Source organism: Orycteropus afer, unplaced genomic scaffold (genome assembly GCF_000298275.1).
Source record: "Orycteropus afer afer isolate SDZICR_OR568_19922 unplaced genomic scaffold, OryAfe1.0 scaffold00344, whole genome shotgun sequence".
In the NCBI taxonomy this organism is placed as follows: domain Eukaryota; kingdom Metazoa; phylum Chordata; class Mammalia; order Tubulidentata; family Orycteropodidae; genus Orycteropus; species Orycteropus afer.
The window spans coordinates 1,205,631-1,228,439 of record NW_006921931.1 but is presented as its reverse complement, the minus strand read 5'-3'; the positions used below and the strand labels follow the sequence as shown (position 1 = coordinate 1,228,439).

The 22,809-nt window shown below is 38.8% G+C and overlaps 1 protein-coding gene across 1 annotated transcript in view; it reads left to right on the top strand.

Moving 5' to 3' along the window:
- Positions 1-22,809, top strand: part of EML4 (EMAP like 4) — a 123,505-nt gene that overhangs the window by 92,214 nt on the left and 8,482 nt on the right. Inside the window, exons 16-20 of the mRNA XM_042782495.1 lie at positions 679-804; positions 890-1,021; positions 1,741-1,808; positions 11,266-11,354; positions 13,543-13,640. Coding sequence (XP_042638429.1) covers positions 679-804; positions 890-1,021; positions 1,741-1,808; positions 11,266-11,354; positions 13,543-13,640 — 513 coding nt within the window. The remainder of the gene's footprint in view (positions 1-678; positions 805-889; positions 1,022-1,740; positions 1,809-11,265; positions 11,355-13,542; positions 13,641-22,809) is intronic.

Genomic DNA, 22,809 nt, shown 5'->3' with positions numbered 1-22,809 from the left:
TCAGGAGCTCCTCAGTTGCTCATAGCAAATTCCACCTTGGAGTTTACAAAGACTTATGGGTAGAAAAGCCACACAAAGTAATTTACTACACTGCACTTACTCAGAATAACATAGCTAATAACAAACCCAGACTACATTCTTCATGTAATCTAGTAATTCTTACTCCTTTTTCCCCTACTTCTAAACTTTACATCTTAAAACCATATAAAAAGTAGATTTAAAATTGACAGATGCATTTTAACTGATAAAAATGCATTTTAACTTCTGTGTTATAAAACTTAATTGTCTGAATGTGGACTCCAAATGAATTATGATTAATGTATGATTACCGTGTGCTTTTCAGATTTGGAATTTTATGTAAGATTTATGACCCCACAGTTGCTTACAGCAGTGCCCAAGTGGTACAGATAGCACGAAGTTTGCTAATGGAAAGGTTAGCGATTGGAGTTCCCCCAGAGGCTCCTCCAAAGAAAGCCCTATGATCTACTTCCAAAAACTCAGCCATTGAAACCCCTGCAGAGCCCAGTTCTGCTGTGACCCACTTGGGGTCACCATGAGTCAGAATGGACTTGACAGCAACAGTTACAATTACTTACAGCTATAAATGTTGTCTTCAGGTGATCGTTGGTACATAGTAATGCATGTATGGTGACTTGACAGATTCATTTTTTTTTCCAGGTTCCTGATCAGTATGGAACAATCAGAGCTGTAGCAGAAGGAAAAGCAGATCAATTTTTAGTAGGCACATCACGGAACTTTATTTTACGGGGAACGTTTAATGATGGCTTCCATATAGAAGTACAGGTATGCTGTGCAATTTTAATTATTAACTGAATATTTTTGATGATGCCCTTTGTTTCTTATGATAATGGGTGTGTTTCGTTTTCAGGGTCACACAGATGAGCTTTGGGGTCTTGCCACACATCCCTTCAAAGATTTACTATTGACGTGTGCTCAGGACAGGCAGGTGTGCATGTGGAACTCAGTGGAGCACAGGCTGGAATGGACCAGACTAGTAGATGTGAGTGAAGCAGATGTGCGTGTGAACCGTTTGGAAAACTCCCCAAACTAGCAGTTGGGAGCAACAAAGGAAGAAAGATTAAGCATTGATCTAACCACACATTAAGAGGGTGGAATGGAGGAGAAATGTCTAGTTATAAAGTAATAATAGGAACTCATTTAAAAAAAAGCCAATTAACAGGATAAAACGTTAGTTTTTCTACCAATGTCAGTTGTGAAAATCATAAAGTCTTTACGTATTCATGACGCATCAATTGTTACGGAATTATCTGGGCTTCTGGTGGTAGTACAGTTGTATTGGGTATGTGCTGCTCACTAACAGATTCTACTTACTGTCTTCTTTGTGAGTTGGTCTCTTAATGTGTTTTCTCCCTACTCCACCCAGATAACACTTTTTCTAGCCCAGAGGTGTATGCAAGTTCTTGTTAGACTCTATAGGACTGTTTGTTGTTATTATCTTTATTACTGTTTCCACTGCCTAGCCATAAAGTTGTCCTTTCTCCTCAGCACTCTGCCAGCAAATTGCTCATATTACCTTCTGCTCTGAAATTCTTTTTCCTCTTATATCCATGTGATATTTACCATCAGTTATAATGCTGTTGATTGGAATCCCATGATTATATAAAGCAAGTTATTTTCAAATACGTTTTTGCCACTATTCCCATAGATTTAGGGAGACTTTGTAATGAACTCCCCAACAGCTGTCTGTCTCTCTTCTAGGAACCAGGACACTGTGCAGATTTTCATCCAAGTGGCACAGTGGTGGCCATAGGAACGCACTCAGGCAGGTAGGGTCTTTAAGGGAAATGTGAGCTGAGTAATCTGAAGTGGTGGGGTGTTAAAATTGTTACTTAGGAATATTCTCAATCTAATCTGGAGAATTAATCTCTTAAGTGGCACACTAATGTGCATGTTGCTCTTATCTGTTATATAAACCAGTCATTCAATCATACAGTAATAATTTATTGAGCACCTGCAATTTGGTAGACACTGCTTTGTGCATTCAGGGTACATCAGAGAACAAAATGAAAATGTATGCCCATATTTTAATGGGGGTGGGGGTGAAGGAGGCAAAATTAAAAAAAACACATTGCAACTAATTATAGGTGTGTCAGAAAATGATAAGAGCTGTGGCAGGAGGGGAAATAGAGTGTAGGAGAATGGGAGGGAGGTGCAGTTGCGAGATGATAAATAGGGTGGTCATGATAGGCTTCATTGAGAAAGGTGATAAATAAACAAAGACTTAACTCTCTGTGAGATTATGGAGGTATCAGAAATTTTCATTATGTTTTATGTAAGGAAGAGAATTGAATCTAAGTATAACTCAATTGAGATTTTATAAGTTGTTTGTGCTCTAGCTTTTGTCATCATTTTCGAATGCTACACAGATCCATAATAAAGGTGTATTTACTGGAATCATTGTTAATTGCCTGTCCTGCAGACCTCTTATGGTACCTTTGCAAGGTTATTATCTGTATACTACTATTTGACTCTTGTATGTTGCCTCTGCTGATAAGTATACTACATCACAAATAACTTAATTTCCTTTTTAAGGAAGCAGAGGGAAAAAATAAAGTTAGTTTTTCCAAAAGTTGAATCCATAGAAAGTAGGGAATCCTAATTTGTAATAGGGTGAAACTGTCATGAACACACTATTTCAAAATACTGGTTTTTGTTCCTATGATTTAAATCAACTAGTTAATTTAACCCTGACCCCTCCTCCAGCACACATACACATACAACCAAAAAACCAAACTCATTGCCGACGAGTTGATTCTGACTCAAAGCAACCCCTTCTTGAGTTTCCGAGGTGGTATCTCTATGGAAGTAGATTGTCCAGTCTTCCTTCTGAGGAGTGCCTGGTGGGTTTGAACCTCCAGCCTTCTGGTTAGCAGTCAGTGCCACCAGAGCTCTTACACACACACACACACACACACACACACTTTAGTCATTTAGTTTTTTGTAGTAAGTTTTGCCCTTTAGTTGTTGGGTCGAAATTAACACCTCTGGAATGTCAAAATGTTGAAATTCCTTGTCATACAGAGTGCTTTCAAAAATCTTTCAGAATCATGGGAAAACATCTATAAACTAAAGATAAACTTTGAGATTTAGATACGTAATTAGAGATATTATTAGATCAGTTGTGAAATACTGAATTTTACAATTAGACACTTAAGAGAGCAGTTGGTGGTAATTTGCTTTACTATTTCAGACTTCTCAAAAACATAGTTTACATTATATAGATTGTAAATTTGTTTTAAGCACTCAGGAAACAACCTACACTGCAGTGCTGATCTGCTTTTCAGAATATCACAAAGCCATTCACTTTAGATCCATATGTTTGGCAACCAGATACTATAAATGCTAAAGTCATAAGAGCATCTACTTACTGAGCATCTGATGTCAGTCCTTGTGCTGAGTTTTTATACGTTGTTTCTCATCTTAACAAGATCCCAACAAAGAATTTACTAGTATCTCTATTGCAGAAGAGAGGAACTAAGATCCAGAGTCTCAATCATTTATGATTGAGTTGGAATTTTAATTCAGGTTTTTTGTTTTTGTTTTTGGTGGCACCTTACCCTGTCTCTTTCTACTGCTCTGATTCTACTCTGAGAATTGTTTATGGTGTTTATAGCATTAGTTAGAAATATTTTAAGGAAGTCTGATCTTTGAAGATTAAATCATTGGCTGACATATTTTAAAAGAATACTTTATATATAGTATATATACATGAGAGAGTTAAACATTGAATGAATGGAATGCTAGGGGGTTTGAATCATGAAGATACATCATTTGGACGGATGCAGACATGAGTGTGCGTGTGTGTACACATACACATTCTAACATACATACAGAGCTCTAGTTTTTAAGGAAAAATTGATTTAATTTAAATTCACCTGAAGTTATTTTAACATTTTATGTGGCTGTGAAATTATACTTAACAAACTTAAAATGAGGTCACAATTAAGTGACTTAAGCTAAAGTTAAGCCAGTTATAGCATAGTAGCTAAGGCACTTGACTGCTAACCAGAAGACTGGCGGTTCAAACCCACCAGCCACTCCTCAGAAGGAAGGTTGGACAATCTACTTCCGTAGTGATACATACTGCCTCGGAAACCCAAGGAGGGGTCACTATGAGTCGGATCCAACTCAGCAGCAATGAGTTGTTTTCATGCTTTTAGTGTCCTTTTTAAGAAATTCACTATCATAAAGATTTACCCCTGTGTGTTCTTCTAAGAATTTTATAGTTTCAGTTCTTACATTTAGGTCTCTGTCCCATTTTAAGTTTATTTTTTTACAGGGATAAGGTAGGAGCTCAACTTCATTCTTTTGCCCGTGGATGCCCACTTGTTTTAGCACCATTTGCTGAAAAGACTATCCTTTCCCCTGTTGAATTGTCTTTAGCAGTGTTGTCAAAAATCAGTTGAACATGGACATAAGGATTTGTGTTTGATCTCTCAGTTCTGGCCCATTGGTCTGTATGTCTATCCTTATGCCAGTACTACAGTCTTGATTACTTAGCTTTATAGTGAATTTTGAAATCAGGAAGTGTGAGTCCTCCAACTTTGTTCTTCAAAATTGTTTTGGCTATTCTGGTCCCTTCAGTGTCCACATGAATTTTAGGATCAGATTTTGATAGGGATTATATTGAATCTATACATCAGTTTGGGGAATATGGCCATTTTAACAGTTCTTTCAGTCCTTGAACGTGGACATTTTTCCGTTTATACAGACACTGAATTTCTTTCAGCAGTGTTTTACAGTTTTCAATGTAGAAGTCTTATGCTTCTTTTGTTAAATTTTTACCTAAGTATTTTATTCTTTTTGATGCTATTATAGATGGGATTGTTTTCTTAATTTTATTTTGGAATGTTTATTGCTAGTATATTGAAATATAATTTTTGTTTATTGTTCTTATATCCTGAAGCTCTAATAGTTTTTATTATATTTCTTAGCATTTTCTGCATGCAAAATGATGTAATCTGCAAATAGAGATAATCTGACTTCCTCTTTTCTGATTTGGATGCTTTCTGTTTGTTTTTCTTGCCTCATTACCCTGCCTAGAACCTTCAGTACAGTGTTGAGTAAAAGAGGTGCAAGTGGACATCCTTGACTTTGTCTTTTAACACTTTAAAGTGGTCTTTGGCAGCGTATTTGCCCAATGCAATATGTCATTTGATTTCTTGACTACTGCTTCCATGGGCGTTTTGTGATGCTACCATGGCTGTTGATTGTGGATCCAAATAAAACAAAATCCTTGACAACTTCAGTCTTCTCTCCATTTATCATGGTGCTGCTTATTAGTCCACTTGTAAGGATTTTTGTTTTCTTTATATTAAGTATAATCTATACTGAAGGCTAGTCATTGCTCTTCCTCAGTAAGTGCTTCAAGTCTTCTTCATTTTCAACAAGCAAGATTGTGTCTTCTGCATATCTAAGGTTGTTAATGAGTCTTTCTCCAGTCCTGATGCTATGTTCTTCTTCATATAGTCCATCTTCTCAGATTATTTGCTCAGTTTACAGATTGAATGAGTACAGTAAGTGGAAACAGCTGTGACGCACACCCTTCCTGATTTTAAACCATGCAGAATCCACTTGTGCTGTTTGAATGACTGCCTCTTGATCTATATAGACATTCCTCATGAGCACAGTTAAGTGTTCTGGAATCCCTATTCTTTGCAATGTTATCCATAATTTGTTATGGATAATTTGATCCACACAGTCAGATGTTGTTGCTAGTGTAATAGTTGTGGGTTTTTTATTGATTCACTTTATCATGTTGAGGAAGTTTCCTTCTATTCTTACGTTATTAAATGTTTTTAATCATGAAACAATGTTGGATTTTGTCAACTATTTTTTCTGGTCCATTGGGATGATCATATCGTTTTTGTCCTTTATTCTGTTAATAGAGAGTATTAATTGATTTTCAGATGTTAAATCAACCTTTCATTCCTGGGCTAAATCCCACTTGGATTTATAATTTAAAATGTATAATTTTTTTTTATTTGTTGCTAGATTCAGTTTGCTAGTATTTGTTGAAGATTTTTGCATCTGTTTCATAAGGGATATTAGTCTGTCATTTTCTTATACATCACATGGTTTTGGTATCAGGGTAATATCAGTACTCAGGACTTTTTATAAGGATAGAATCTTCTCAACTGAAATGAAGACTACATGTGTACAAGTAGATTTTAGATTTTTTTGTGAGATTAAAAGTTTTCTCATGAAGTTCACAATACATGTGAACCTGTACCATTATGAATGTGAACATTTATAATCTCTGAATTATTGATAAAAAATACATTCCTCATGATTTTTCCAAGACCCCAGTTAATCGTCCTTTCCCTTCCTATTTTCTGAAACCAGTTCTCAGAGAGTACTTACCTTAATACCACCTCTATACCTCAGAAAAGCAGATATATTTACCATCCCATAAGGATGTCAGGTCTGAATCAATTCAGACAAAATTCTCTAGACAGCCTGAACTTACTACATTCTTGACTGTACCCAGTTCTATTTCCAAACGAAGATACAGTATTTAAGGGGAGGAGGTTTTTGCCATAGTGATTTCATAGCCTGGTCAGTGGAGGTGAGATATCCAGAACTGGAGAAATCAATAGGCTTGAAGTGATAAAAGGAGAATAAAAAGTAAAAATTAAAGCTGAAAAATGTTTTAGAGAAAGAAATCAAAAGAATTGAACCAGAATGTACTACCACCATTTATAACATACAAGGATTGAAAGGGGAGTGTAGACTGAGGGACTTGACTTCAAAGAAGACCCCAGAGTTTCTAGTCTATAGTGATAGTGACAGTGGCAACTTTGACAAGGAAGCAAACTGGGAAAATGAACTGAGTGAGTGGATAAATAATTTAATACAGGTTTAGACTTGGAATCACAGAATCCTAGGCCTGGCAAGGCTTTAACGGATTCAGCTCAACTCACTGATTTTGATGGTGACTTGGACAAGTCATCAGTGGGGCAGGACAAAACCAGAATTAAGACCAAGCCTCTAGGCTTGTCCAAGATATCCTCACAATATTTACTATATTCCTAAATATTAGATATATTTTGTTTTTAATTTGAGTCAATTTTTTATATTTAGATAAATATCTTTTAAAAGAACATTTTCTTTCACTACCATAAATAGAAAGCTATTATCACCTGCCATAAATAGAATGGGAAGTGAAATATGATAAAAATAAAGTACTGGCCAGTGTGACTTTAAAGATTCTGAGCCTAAGAAATGCTCCTTCTGTTTATAGGGGAGATGTCAGTGTCCTTTAATTAGAAGAGAGTAACTTTCAGTATTAACTTTAATAAAACTCACTGCCTTTGAGTCAATTCAACTCATAGCGACCTCTCCTTGGGTTTCTAAGGCTGTATATCTCTACAGAAGTAGGTTGCCCAGTCTTCCTTTGAGGAGTGGCTGGTGGGTTTGAACCTCCAGCCTTCTGGTTAGCAGTCAGATGCCTTAGGCACTACACTACCAGAGCTCCCATTCACTGTAGTACGAGTTCATTTTCGAGAGTGCACAGTGTCTTTGAACTCCATCAGCATGAATTTACCTGGATTCTTCCTTATACAACCCCAGTTTTGAATCACTTACTGAGCCAACTGCTTATCAAACACCTGCAACTTGCACAGTACAGTAGTAGATGGAGTGAGTGGTACAAAGAAATCTGAGACATAGTCCCTCCCCCAAGTAGATTATAACCTAAATGATTAAAAAAAACAAACTCAGTGCCATCAAGTCGATTCCAACTCAACACGACCCCCATTGGGTTACTAAGGTGGTAAATCTTTACAGAAGCAGATTGTTGCCTCTTTCTTCCACATGGCGGCTAGTGGGTTTAAACCACCAACCCATTCGTTAGCAGCCAAAATGCCTTAAGCATTACACTACAAGAGCTCCTTTATAACTGAAGTAAATAAATACACATAAAACAATTTAAAAAAAATTCACAGTAGTAGTTTAGTATTATGAATTGTTGGATGGGTACCTTGGTTAAGCACTGGACTTCTAATCAAAAAGTTGGGAATTCAGACCCACCCAGAGGTACCTCAGAGGTAAACCCTGATGATCTGCTTCCAAAAGGTCACAGCCTACATTTCTACTCTGCATGCACGGGGTCACCATGAGTCAGAGTAGACTCAAGGACAACCAACACAGTGATTACAAATAACCCTGAAGCAGAAGCTTTAAGCCAGAATAAAAATGCAACTAAACAGAATAAAGATTTAACTATGTCTTTAAAACTCAAAGGAAATGTCCTTTGCTAGAGGAGTTTTTGTCTTCTCCATACCATTGTTAGGGGCAGTGGTCCTATGCCCAAAAGTCTTTCCTGAGGATAGAACAAAGTCCATGCAGTGAAAAGGATGGCGGCTTAAAATTATTGCTGGGATCCATATGGAAGTTGTATCTTTAATAACAAAGTTACTGAATTATTACTAAAATATGCTTGCCAAAAGTAGAATTCATTTTGGATATATAATTAAGGAAATAGAAAAACAGACTGTGTGTGTGTATTTTTCTTTTTTGATAACCATTATCTCTAACCAGTACATGACTAAGGGTTTTATATTTCTCCTCACCTTATTATACCAGGCATTCTGGCTTTTTATTATTTTTAAAGGGAGTTTCCAAAAAATTGTATGCAATTTCCCTAGGAAGATTAAACTGACTTGGAAACAGTCTTAAAAACAGTATCAGTTATGGCTTCTCCAGAATAAAAACTGGTAATTTTTAAAAGCCTAAGGAGCTCTGGTAGCATAGTGCCTAAGGCACTTGACTGCTAACCAGAAGGCTGGCGGTTCAAACCCACCAGCCACTCCTCGGAAGGAAGGTTGGGCATTCCTACTTCCGTAGTGATACTGCCTTGGAAACCCAAGGAGGGGTCGCTATGAGTCGGGGCCGACTCGATGGCAAATAACAACAACAACAACAACAAGGTGTTGTTGTAAAGTTTCTATAAACTTGTTAAAAAGTGAAACCTGATAGCTACAGAGTGGTACTGTATCTTGTTGTTCTTGAGATGTCTGTTCAGTCTGAGTTGGAATACCACTTCATTCCCTTGCTCAAAAAAGATAATTAACTTGGCATTTCCTGGCCCAGAGGAATTTCACAATGGTGGCCATAAAAATTTATTAATGAATTATATCCTCAGAAGAAGGGGAGCTCTGGTAGCATAGTGCCTAAGGCACTTGACTGCTAACCAGAAGGCTGGCGGTTCAAACCCACCAGCCACTCCCCGGAAGGAAGGTTGGGCAATCCTACTTCCATAGTGATACTGCCTCAGAAACCCAAGGAGGGGTCACTATGAGTCGGGGCGGACTCGACGGCAAATAACAACAACAACAACACCCTCAGAAGAAATCTGTAATCTAAAAGTGCTATCCAGTTGCTATAAAGTGTGTTTCTTACACAGTGTTTGAAATGGAAATGATCAATAAACATGCAGTATATGGCTTCAGAGTGCCAATTTCCTGCTGATTGGCCTTTAAATTCTAGTATTCCCATATAGAAGCTATTTCTCTTACCTGGCTAGATTACAGAATTTATGAATTAGGTTATCTGCCCAGAATTTTCAGCTCACAAGTCACTAAAATGAACAGTTTCATTGATAGATAAGGAGCTGGGGTCTTTAGTCTTTCATTTCCTACTTGGAAAGCACTGGGGCATATTAAGCAGCACCACTGGCTTGCACTCTTGCTCTCGTTCGCTCACTCTCCCTTTTAAATTCTTTCCCTAAATAATACATTTTTAATCTAGAGAGGAAATTAGCAATATAGGTATTAGTTATCCTATATTGCTTTTAAAATTAAAGGAATCATTATGATTCCTTTTATTGGTTTATTTTAGTGGTGGATAATTTTTCCCATCTGGATAATTAATAATAAAACTTGTTACTCTTGTCCTGTCCAGTTATATGAGATTAAGTTAGTGGTTTTATTTCTCTAGTTTTGTCCCATTCTGTCCACTGCAACCATTTCTTCCTACATAAAGTGCTACTATTTAATAAACTCGTAATAAAACTTGGCTTTTGTCATATTCAAGACTTACGTTTATCTGTTCTATTCATTCTACAAATATTTATTGCCTACTGTGACCCAGGAAGTGCTCAACTCTAAACTCTTCCAAGCAGCTCTTCCTGCAGTCCATAACCTGCCTTCCATCCGGAGATGCTTCCTGAGATACCCATCCATCCTTAAGTTGTCCATCCTTAGTCCCAGTTTTTGCCTTATACCTTGTATTTTATCATGCTCTTTTGAAGCACTTATCCCCTCCTTCAAGTACACTTAGGAAAAGATCTGATAATAGTCATTTTTATTGTAGTTGGATTTAAATCAACAGGCATTTTAATTATGTTTTTTTTTTTTCCTGAAAAGCTATCCCTGTCAAAGAATTTCCAGAGACACGTATTGGAAGTATTGCAGAGGCAGGGTGCCCCCTGCTGATGCTTATGAAATCATATTAAGTGAACTGGCCATCTTCACTGTCCATTTTCCTTCCAGCTCCGTAGCTATATAGCTGCCACTCCTCCTGCCTGAATTGCCTGTAGTTCTTTACCGCAGCGTTCAGCTCAACTCCTATCTTACCTCCTCCTAAAGGTTTTTCTATGGCTGCCATCATTCATTTTCCTTTTATGTGTTCCTTTATTATATTTAGTCACCATCACTGAGATTGGTACTTAATTGTCCTTTGTTTCAGTTGGCTTGTTTCCTTTTCCCAAACTCTGGTGTAATCTTCAAGACACTGATCCTGTCATCATCTTATTTTCTATTTAGTCGTTGCCTAACAGAGAGACAGAGCTGGCATTCATTCAGTGAATACCTGGGTAGAAATGAGAATATGCCCAGGCCTATGTTAACATATTTATACTATATCTAGCAGTGTTTTTCAAAATGCACTCACCTTTCATTAGAAGAGAAAGACATACTACTCTAACCCACTGCCATGGAGTACATTCCAATTCATAGTGACCCTGTGGGACAGAGTAGAACTGCCCTATAGGGTTTCCAAAGCTGTGAACCATCTTTAAGGAAACAGACTGCTACATCTTTCTCTTGTGGAGCAACTGGTTGGTTCGAACCACCAGCAGCTGAGCGCTTTAACCGCTATACCACTAGGACTCCTTTATCCTGTAGAAGGGCTATTAAATTTTTTTTTTAATAGAGGAAAGCTTTTTTTTCTCTTTCTAAATGCTTATATCTGAAGAAAATTTTGATTGTTACTTCTTAACAGGTGGTTTGTTCTGGATGCAGAAACCAGAGATCTAGTTTCTATCCACACAGATGGGAATGAACAGCTGTCTGTGATGCGCTACTCAATAGGTAGGCAGATTTACCACCCACTTTGGCATTACCAGCACTTCATTGTAATTGCGTATTTTTACTTTGATAAAGTTGGCTACTTTTTCTTTAAATCTCTAGAGTTGTTAAATGTTGAATATGTTTTCCCCAACATCAGATTAAGATCTGCAGGAAACGCAAAAGAACTGCTAACGTTAAATGACATTGTAAATCAAACATAAAATTTAGAACAAACTGTTAGGACTACATTTGCAACTGAAAGCTGAATATAGTGCAGTCAAACCCTTTTCTTTTTTTAACTACACATACTTGGAATTTTGAGTATGTACTACGCTGATGTTACATGTATTTAGTAACCTTTCTTTGTATATAACAGTATAAAACAAATTATGGTAATATTCAAAATGTATAAATTTCATAGGCCCTTTAAGTTCTTTAGTGTCTATTTATACTATCACTGTTTACATAGTAATGATTGATGCATTAAATAAAAAGCTTAGCAGTTTATATAGGAATTTGATAAATTCATTTTTGCTTTGAATAATTCTTTATACTTTATTCAAAATGTGAATTAAGTTTCCATAATAATACTCTAATTCATTTTCCTCTTTATTATTATGGTTTTTATTCATACCATTCTTCCCTGAAGTTAGTCTGAGTGACACTTTCTTATATTTGAAAATATATTCCAATGGTTTGGGGTCAGCATGGGGTCCAAGGATAGAAGAGTGTTTGCTTTAAACTATAAACCTGGCAGGAGTTAACTTGAAGTAGAAAGTTACTCTTTTTTTGTTTGCGGGTGTGTGTGTGTGTGTGTGTGTGTGTGTGTTGTAAGTACTGTAATACCAGATAACCAATGCAGATATAACAGTTGAAATCCAAAGATCAAATGGACCTTAATTGATTATCTGTTATGGACTTAGCACTGTGGTAGCTACAATGGAGGAGACCATAAAAGAAGAGAACATGGTCCCTGCCCAAGAGAACCTACCCTTGTAATTGGAAAGAACCTGTGTGCTCAGCTGAAACAAGCAGTTGTACGCTCACTATGCTATATGAATACTGTGTTCTTGCACCTGTAAAAGCAGGTTGATGTCCATGTTAGCCTGCTTCTGAATCCAGGGGCCAGTTTTTAGCTAACTAGAAGGAGCTGAGTATAGACCCTAAGGCTTCTGAGCATCTCCAAGAGAGGATGGTGTAGTCTACTAGATGCCTGATTGTTTTTCAAAAGTTTGTTTAATAATGGGAGGTGGGGCAGGGGACATCAAGCTCAATTGGCATAACATACTATACAAAACATTGTTCCACCTACTACTTTGGCGAGTAGCGACTGGGACCTTAAAAGCTAGGAAGCTGCCATCTAGGTGCAACAACAGGTCTCTCCTTGTCAAGAAGAAAGAAGAAAACCAAAATTAATGGAAACAATCAGTCCTAGCGACTGGTACACCATCCGATCTGCAACCTATACAACTATGAGACCAGAAGAACTAGATGGTACCCAGCTACCACTGCCATCCACTTGGAAGGGATGTAGGAGATCCTACATAAAGAGGGAGAATAATGTGGTACAAAACTCAAAATCGTTTGGAGGCAAAAAAAAAAAAAAAAGAAGAAGGTGGGGACCAGGTTTGCTGGTCCAATGGAGCCTGGTGTAACCACTGAGACTGTGGCCCCTAGTTGCCCTTCAGGTCTGGAATTGAACCCACAACTGTGGTTTCCAGCCAAACAAAGTACAGGCATGTGAGTTAAACATTTACCTCAAGTAGACACACGCCCTGGAGAGAACAATCATGGGAGAAGGAAGGGCTGCTTATGCACAGGGAGATAGCTCAGGGTGCAGAAGAGTATGAAGGGATGGACATTGGGAGGAGGTAACTGTGGGGAGGAAGTGGGAGGGGAGCTGCTGCATTGTAAATTTTGGTCAATGACATGAGACAAGGTGTATGTGAACTGCTGTATGAAAAGTGAATTTACTCTGTAAATCTTCACCCAAATCCTAATAAAAAAAATAAATAAATAACATTGCAATAAAAAAAAAAATAATGGGAGGTGGGGAATAATTCATTCACCAAATGTGAAATAACAGTCAAATTGATGAGATGTAACCACATTTGTGAAATACCATTTGGTATATAGATCCACTAAAATAACAGGAAATAAATCTGTCATTATATTTCTCTAGTCAACACTTTTTCCTGTTTCATTCTAGATGGTACCTTCCTGGCTGTAGGATCTCATGACAACTTTATTTACCTCTATGTAGTCACAGAAAATGGAAGAAAATATAGCAGATACGGAAAGTGCACTGTAAGTAGTGAAGTAAAAATAAAATATTGTAAAATTTTACTTACATTAAAAAGGGAGTAAAATGTTATATTAGTTTCCTGGGGCTGCTGTAACAGATTACAAACTTGGTGGCTTAAAACAACAAATTTACTCTCACATTTCTGGAGACTAGAAAGTGAAACCAAGGTGTCAGCCGAGCCAGGCTTCCTCTAAAGGCTGTAGTTAAAAGACCTTCCTTACTTCTTCCTAGCTTCTGAGTGTTGCTAGCAATCCTTGAAATTCTGTAGCTTGTAGATATGTCACTCTAATAGATATGTCACTCTAATCTCTGTCTCATGATCACATAGCATTCTTCCTTTTTTGTGTATCCTCTCCTCTTATAAGGCCACCAGTTATGTTGGATCCAAGGGCCCATTCTAATCCAGTATGACCTAGTATTAATTTAAGAATGTCTGCAAAGATCTTGTTTCCAAATGAGGTCCCATTCTGAGGTTTCAGGTGGATGTAAATTTGGGGAGGACACTATCAAATCTAGTGTACATGTTTGCATTAACATACCCATTGTTTTTTATCATTAGCTGCTTAAAGTTCAATCTCTATCTTTGAAAACTGAAGTTATCTGACAGCAAAGTGTTCCAGCTCCCTATGTACTCTAGAAAGGAGTCTCCTTTTGATGAGAATTTAATATTCCTTTCTCTCTGCCTAGTTTTAAGGTGGTTTCTTAAATTGAAGCTAAATTTATAAACTCTTAGACTGACATTTTTTGAAAGTGGAGTGAATCAGACATGAAAGTGTGTCTCACATTTTTAATCTCAGTGTGCCATGTCCCTGCCCATCCCTCCACACACACACACACCTCACAGTGTCCTTTATCATCTTTCTACCACTAAAAATAAAGTAAGTTATGTGGAGATTTGTCTGCATTAAAGAGAGTTAATTTGTTGCTTATACACATTGCCCTCGAGTCGGATCTGACTCATAGTGACCCCTCCTTGGGTTTCTGAGGTGGTATCACTACGGAAGTAGACCTTCCTTCCAAGGAGTGGCTGGAGGGTTTGAACCTCCAGCCCTCTGGTTAGCAGTCAAATGCCTTAGGCACTACGCCACCAGAGCTCCCTTGTTGCTCATAGCTAACTTGATAAGATGATCATTGTAGGATGAGGATTAGATTCAAGTCTGTAGGCATGCTGAGTACTCACTGTGCGGCAGTACTCTCCTAGTCACTAGAGAAATGTTCTATGCCAGAAAAAGGCGTGAGATTTGTTCCTTGTCCTCAAGAAGTACATAGTCAAAAGGAGGACACGATGGGGAAGGTAGGCAGTTATTGAGTAAAGCCTGGATTTGAATTCCTGTTTCACCACTTACAAGATAGTGTGACTGTCAGCAAGTTACTTAAACCTTCTACTTCAGCTTTTTCATCTATAAAATGAGAATAAGAGTAGTTTCCACTTTGTAGGATTAAAAGTAATTATTGCAATGAAAGTTCTTAGAATAGTGCTTGGCAAATAATAAGTACTCCATAAATACTAACTTGTTTTTATTTTTAAAATGAAGTAGCTTTGTATATGTATTGTTGTTGTTGTTGTTATGTGCCGTTGAGTCAAACCCGACTCATAGCGACCCCTCCTTGGGTTTCCGAGGCAGTATCACTACGGAAGTAGGATTGCCCAACCTTCCTTCCGAGGAGTGGCTGGTGGGTTTGAACCACCAGCCGTCTGGTTAGCAGGCCAAGTGTATTAGCCACTATGCCACCACAGCTCCCTCCTTGTATATGTATTAGGAAATGAATTCAGGATGAGCAAATTATTTGATGAATTAGTGGCACAGATCCTTTATTTAACATTGTTTTTATTACAAAACAGTTTTAGAGGAATGAATAAAAGAACTAGTTTTAGAAGCATATATTAATAAGCAACGTAAACTTGTGTATGGGTCTGAAATTTATTTTTCATACTATATATAAGCAAAAACCAGGCCATTTACTGTTCAAGGAAGAGACTTGTATGTGTGCTTTTTGGCATATTGTATACCCTGTGTTTAAACCAGCCTATTTATAAACTGATCTTCACACAACCTCAAAGTTTTAAAATCTACCCAAAATAAGTTTCTATGCCTTGACAGCCCATTATGAATCATAATCCAATAATTTACTTAAATGCGTTTTCTGAGCTGTTTATCAGCATAGTAGTTGTGATGTGGAATGGCACACAGTGCCTCATTGTGCAGTATGGTCAAGGGAAATGTCCCACCGAGGAGTTTACACATTACTGAAGCTTACCCTCCTGAGTACCAAATTTATTTAATTAATCATTTTATATCAGTCTTTTAAAAATATTTCAGAAAGTCCCTTTTTTAATTAACAAAATTATCTTAAATATGATGTAATCTTAGGGAATCATAAAGTTTTACAGGTGGACTATGTTGTTGTTATGTGCCATCAAGTCGGATCCAACTCATAGTGACCCCTCCTTGGGTTGCCAAGGCAGTATCACTACGGAAGTAGATTGCCCAACCTTCCGCCCAAGGAGTGGCTGGTGGATTTGAACTGCCAGCCTTCTGGTTAGCAGTCAAGTGCCTTAGGCACTATGCTACCAGAGCTCCTACAGATGGACTATAGCACTCGCTTAATTCATCCTTCACTTTGCAGATGAAGAGACTGAGTTGCAGAGAAGATAAATCACTTATTCTTGGTCACTTCTTCACTTAGTGGTAGATCAGTTCTCACTCCTACTAGAGCATAAATTCCAGTGCATGACAACACCTGAGATTTCAGTATGCATAGTATCTTACTGTGCTATGACAGACAGTACAACTGATCCAGAAAGGAAACTGTTCTGGTTACCTAGTGCCACTCTGACAAGAAATATACCACAAATGGGATGGCTTTAACAAACAGGAGTTTAGTCTTACAATTTGGAGGCTTTAAGTCCAAGTTCAAAGTGCCAGGCTCAACCTTGGGGTCCAGCTCTGCCTCCTGCTCCCGGCCTACTGGAGCTAGAGGCAGTTCTTCACTCAGACAGCTGTTGGCTGCTGAGGCTAAGAAGCCCCAAGGTTGACAAGTAAAAAGGCACAGTCCTGATGTTACCAAACCACATGGCAGGCCATTAACTTAAGTCCATTCTAAGTCCCAAGGTCGGCAGAGCATAGCAGGCTGCTGAGCAACACACTATATGCAGGGTCCAAGCATGCCAAAGGCTAGAGACCATTCCCAAGGCTTCTGCTTAAATACAGGAAGCAGACCACATTCCCTAAGGCAGCTATTCAGCTGCTCCCAGTAGATTCCACCAAGGAGTTGATTACCAATCTTATCATGGGGAATACTACATCCAGCTGCCCAGCCACTCAACCAGGCCCAGCCAAGTTGACACACAAACATAACCACCACAGAAACAGACCAGTATGTGACATCGGCTGGTAATCAGGATGACCTTGCAAGTGTTGAGAAATGGCAAGTCCATCAGTTTCATGAGTCTTGGCTTTCTCCAACTAGGCAGCTTTTATCTTTAAGGTGTTTGAAAGTAGTATTTGGAAATACCCTTAGGAACTATTAAAGTTTATAGAGCTGTTCAGGCTATAAAGAAAGGCTCAACCACTCTGCTTCTCTAATTATCTTTTGTTCTGTGCTTTGCTTCCAACTGTCACTTCTCCTTGCTCTCTGCTTCCGGCAGCTGGTCTTAGAGTCTTTTATTAACTGCTTTTATCTACTGTCTGCTATGATCTGGGACAGAAAAAAACTGGATTAGTGCTAGCTCTGCCACTTACTAGTTTGTGACTTTAGGCAAGTTAATTAACCTGAGTTCTTAATTTTATTTTCTTAACATTAGAGATATAATAGCTCCTACTTTATAGAATTGTTAATGAAAATTAGACCTTTGTTAAAAGAATAACTTCAAAAAACTAGTACTACTTTCAGAATTCCAAATTAACAAATGGTGTTTTCTATTTTATTTCCAATAATTTTCCTGTTACTAGTTAGCATTTATGTGTGACCACTATAACTACAGAAGCATACTGGGTTTAGAATTCAAGGAAGTGTCCTTCTAACACATTGTAACCAAGCAAATGGAGCCTGTCCCTCTTCTTGGCATCACTTTATGTGGAAATGTCAAGAATACAAAGGATCACATCTTGGCAGAAAGCAGCCTACCTGTGCCTGGGCTCCTAGGCAGTGGCTGTACCTAACGAGGTCATGATAGGCCAGGGCTTTGCTCTCAATCTTGTAGGCTAAGAAGTAAGAAAAGATCCATTTCAGAGGGATGTACTTCTATCAACAAGCTCTCCAAAGCTTGTTGATAAAACAGAACATCACTTTACACCTATAACCATAAGGGAAGTATAATTTACAATTACAACTATAATTATTTATAACTGTAAATAATTTAAGGAGCTGTGGTAGCACAGTGCCTAAAGTATCTGGCTGCTAATCAGAAGGTTGGTGGTTCAAACCCATCAGCCACTCTGTGGAAGGAAGACTGGGCAATCTACTTCCATAACTACGGCCTTGGAAACCCAGTGGGGGTTGCTATGAGTCAGAATCAACTCAACAGCAGTGGATTTGGTTTTTTTGGATAAACAATTTACAGTTTACATAATACAGTTTACAATTTAAATACAATTTAAATAACTAAATAATTTACAGTTTATAACTATAACCATAAGGGAACTGGATCCTAATTTTCTCTGGCCAACCAAGTTTTCTCTCTGTAAGCAAATCTCCGGATACAAAACAGAATAGCGGTTTATTCATTTAAAGTGAGAAATACAAATGCGAAGGGGATAGGACATGAGCATCCTCCAGCCAGTGCATTCTCTTCATTTAGGCAAGGTACATGTAAAACTTAGAGCATAATCAGAAGCTGAGCAGGTCTGATGCTCCCATCCGCGACGGGCCAGGCCCCTTTACACTAGATACTGCCAGCATTTCTCTCTCTGACACCCTTTTCTTTGCTGACCACCCTAACACCACCTTGTCCGATTAACACTTTCTTTGGATACATTCTCACATGCAGTTGGGTTATACTCTAGACTTGCCAGCCTTAGAGCTGTTAGGATGTTTACTTCTTTTGCCCTTTCTCCTTTGGTTTATTATATGTCTATTCTAAAGTTTAACTCTCAAGGGCTGATCTTATTTCCAGGATCCTAGGAGACATCCGTGGAGCCCTGGTGGAACAGTGGTTAAGCACTTGGCTACTAACCAAAAGGTCAGCAGTTCAAACCTACCAAGTAGCTCCACAGGAGAAAAGACATGGCAGTCTCCTCTCCTGTAAGTTATAGTCTTCAAAACCCTATGAGGCAGTTCTACTCTGTGTCACAGGGACACAGTGAGTCAGAATTGATGTGGCACACAACCACATTAGGGGTTATCCACTGTATTTTCCATAAACTCAACAAAAGTTAGCCATTCTCTTCCTAGAAACTTATTTGCCATTTTATACTGACCCAGATATCTTTCATAATCTTTCTGAAGTTAATCCTTATCTGCTTAAAATTTCAGTGTTTCAAAAAACTTAGCACAAACTAGAAATTTGGAGATTCATTATGTATTCTCTCTTCTAAATGTTCTTTAAAAATGTTAACTCTTATCTCAAAGTAACTATATTATTTCCATTTAGAACCATAAAATGTTTAGCATGTAAAGGGACAGAAATGAGTGCTATCTGGTCAACTTCTTCATCTGATGTATAAAGAAAGAGAGGCAGCACCAAGAGCTTGTCCATCGTGCCCGATTAAGCCAGTCCCAATTAATGCAGTTACTTTACAGTATAAAAACATGAATAAACTAAATAGTCTTGAAAGATGCTAAAGACTGAGTCAAAACTTTGATGTATCTCTGAGCACTCCTAAGAACTCTGGAAAACCTCAGATAGGAGAGCCAGCCCAGAGCCCTGTTGGCTTAGTCTCCTTTCACACACTCTGCCACTTCCCTTTTCTCTCCTCTTCTAACCTTTGCTCTTAGTTCTATTTCTACACAGTCTATCACTTCAAAAACAAAACCAAAATACATATAACACAAAATAACTCTTAATGGGATCTCTTAATTTTGAAGTGTTCTAGAAGGAAAAGTAAGGTGTTTCATTTTGCATCTTATTTCTGAAATAACCCAGTCTACAAGCAAGAAGGCTTTTTTCTGAACCGTGGACACCAACTAGTTCAATATATCTCTGTGTATTTTAGACCAGACACTCACTGTGCTACTGGAATATAGCTGTTAGGGCATTGCTTGTAAAACAGCAGTGTGGCAATCACAGAATCCACTGAATGACAGAAATTGCATTACCTATGAAAGCATCGATAATAAAATGGAGCACTGCTCAGTATTTTCTTGTTGTAGATTGTTGTTCGCACACACCTATTTTAAAGAGCCTGTATTAAGAAGAGCGAATGAGTATAGTTTCTGCCAAAGTTGCTTTTATACTTGCTAGTGTATGGCAAAGACTGCCTCCTCATGCAAGCCTGCTTACTGCCCATGACAGGCCCTGGCCCATCCTTTGAAGAAACGCCAGGAAATAATTTGCTCTTCATGAGCCTGACTATTCCAGACTGGCTGAGGGTAGAACGGAAAAGGAAGGCAGAATGGAGCCAGCCCTGTGCACTGTTTCTGTGGCAGCCTTTTATTTCCTCTTCTGTGGCCTCTCTCTGCCTTCTCACTTCCTGTGTTTGCCCCTGGGAACACACTTGTCTTCCTGCTGTCCTTGGGCTCTCCATCTCCTCTCCAGCACATACTCTAAGCCTCCTCCCAACCTCATCTGTGATATTTTGTTCTTAATTAGATTATATTATTTAGAACTTATCTTCCACTTTATTTATCTGTCTGTCTGTCTATCTGTCTGTCTGTTCTGGTTACCTAGTGCCTCTCTGACAAGAATATACCACAAATGGGATGGCCTTAACAAACAGGAGTTTATTCTCTCTGCTTCTGCTGATTAATGCCCGAGGGCAACCCAGTCCATCAGAAATCTTTCTGCCCAAAAGACTCTGGGCTTTCTTGCTCCGTGGGCCGGCCAACTGCTACTCCATTTTATGCTGGTCTTCTTTATCAATTAATGCCCGAAGGCAACCCACTCCGCCAGGAAGCCATCCGCCCAATGGCACCCGGCTTTCTCCTCCATGGGCTGGTAAGGCTATCGCTGTCTCATGCTGCTTCTCTCGGCTCTGCTCCTGCTGTCTCTCATGCCGGTCTCTGGGCTCTGCTTCTGCCGTCTCATGCCGGTCTCTTGCCATCTGTCCTACTGTCTCTCATGCCGTATGCCTGGGTCTCTCTGCCAGGGTCTTGGGTCAAGGACACACTCTACTCCTGTATCCAGATGTTAGGTATCTGTCAGAGCAGCACCCCTCTCTCTCGGTATCAAATTCTGTTCTGGTTACCTAGTGCCACTCTGACAAGAATATACCACAAATCGGATGGCCTTAACAAACAGGAGTTTATTCTTAAAATTTGGAGGCTTTAAGTGCAAGTTCAAAGTGCCAGGCTCTAGGGGCTAGGTGAAAGTCCCTCAACCTTGGGGTCCAGCTTTGCCTCCTGCTCCCAGCCCACTGGAGCTAGAGGCCTTTCTTCACTCAGACAGCTGTTGGCTGCTGAGGCTGAGAAGCTCCAATGACAAGTAAAAAGGCACAGCCCCGACATTACCAAACCACACGGCAGGCCATTAACTTAAGTCCATTGTAAGTCCCAAGGTTGGCAGAGCATGGCAGGCTGCTGACAACAACATGGCTTCATGCAGGGTCCAAGCTTGCCAAAGGCTAGAGACCATACCCAAAGCTTCTCCTTATATACAGGAAGCAGACTACATCCCAAAGGCAGCTACTCAGCTGCTTGTGGTAGATCCCACCATGGAGTTGATTGCCAGTGTCATCATGGGGAGTAACTACCACCAGCTGCCCAGCCACTCAACCAGGCCCAGCCAAGTTGATACACAAACATAACCACCACACTATCTATCCACCTAAGAATTTTTATCTTCTTAATGTTTAGTAAATACTAGAAAAAGCTGTTTGATTAAACTGTAGGATTCATGGTTTTTTCATGTTTAATGTGTAAGCAGCATGATTTTGTAACTGCTGCTATAGAAAAGTTTGTGGGAAGGCTTTGGTTTTAGATCTTCAAAGAGTTCCAGAAAAACTCTAACTCACTACCATCAAGTCAGATCAGACTCATTGTGACTCCACCTCTGGTTTCCGAGGCAGTGTCACTACAGAAGTAGATCGTCCCATCTTCCTTCTGAGGAGTAGCTAGTGGTTTGAACCACCAGACTTCTGGTTAGCAGTCAAATGCCTTAGGCATTATGCCAGAAGAGTTGGTCTCTTGCAGAGCCATAGAATTGAGAGGTGGGGCTGCACTGGGCTGTGTGTGGATCTGATTTTATTTGTTTTGCATTTGGACTTCTCAAGTAAAACTTAATAGGACAGAAGGGTATTATAGCTAAAAGGAATTTGAAGACTACCAATACATTATCTCCAAGTTCCTTCCAGAGCTGGTGTTAGGAGGTTTTACAGTTTTGTTCCCTTCAGTGCATTGTATTTCTTTACCTCTGCTTTTCTTGTTTTTGAAAATGTCCTAGAAAGGTTCTTGCTTACTTACAAATTCCTTTTCTTAAAATGCTACTTTTAAATTACTTTCTGCTCATCTTTTTTTATTACAGAAGTGAGAAAAAGATAAGCATGATTTAAATGTTGTGCTTAATTTTATGTCAGAATCATCTGACTGTGTTTGAAGCCTGACTCCACCAATTCTTAGTTATATGACTTCAGAAAAGTTACCTCTCTACACTTCCTCAATTTCCTCACCTATTAAGTGGGCTTTGGCTTTAAAGTTGCTAGGAGATGTAAACATGATAATGTGTGCAAAGTACTTGAACATAATGCTTCATACGTAGAAAATATTAGGTGTCATTACTAATACTAGATGTTATTTCATTATTCTCAGTAACTGGATGAGCCCTGGCTTATACCTAAGGATGTTTTTTCAGCATTTAATATTCATCATGATAGTCAGCCCCAGGGTTACAGGTGAAAAGAGACAACTCAGGGACGCCCAAAGCAGCAGGCCGGAAGAGCAGGAGAAAGGGGATGAAAAGCCAGGAAGCCAGAGAGAAGAGCAATCAGCCGAAGGGATTAGGTGAGGAGAGGAAACTCAGGCCCGCCCAAAGCAGCAGGACCAGAGAGCAGGAGAAAGGGAATAAAAGCCAGGAAC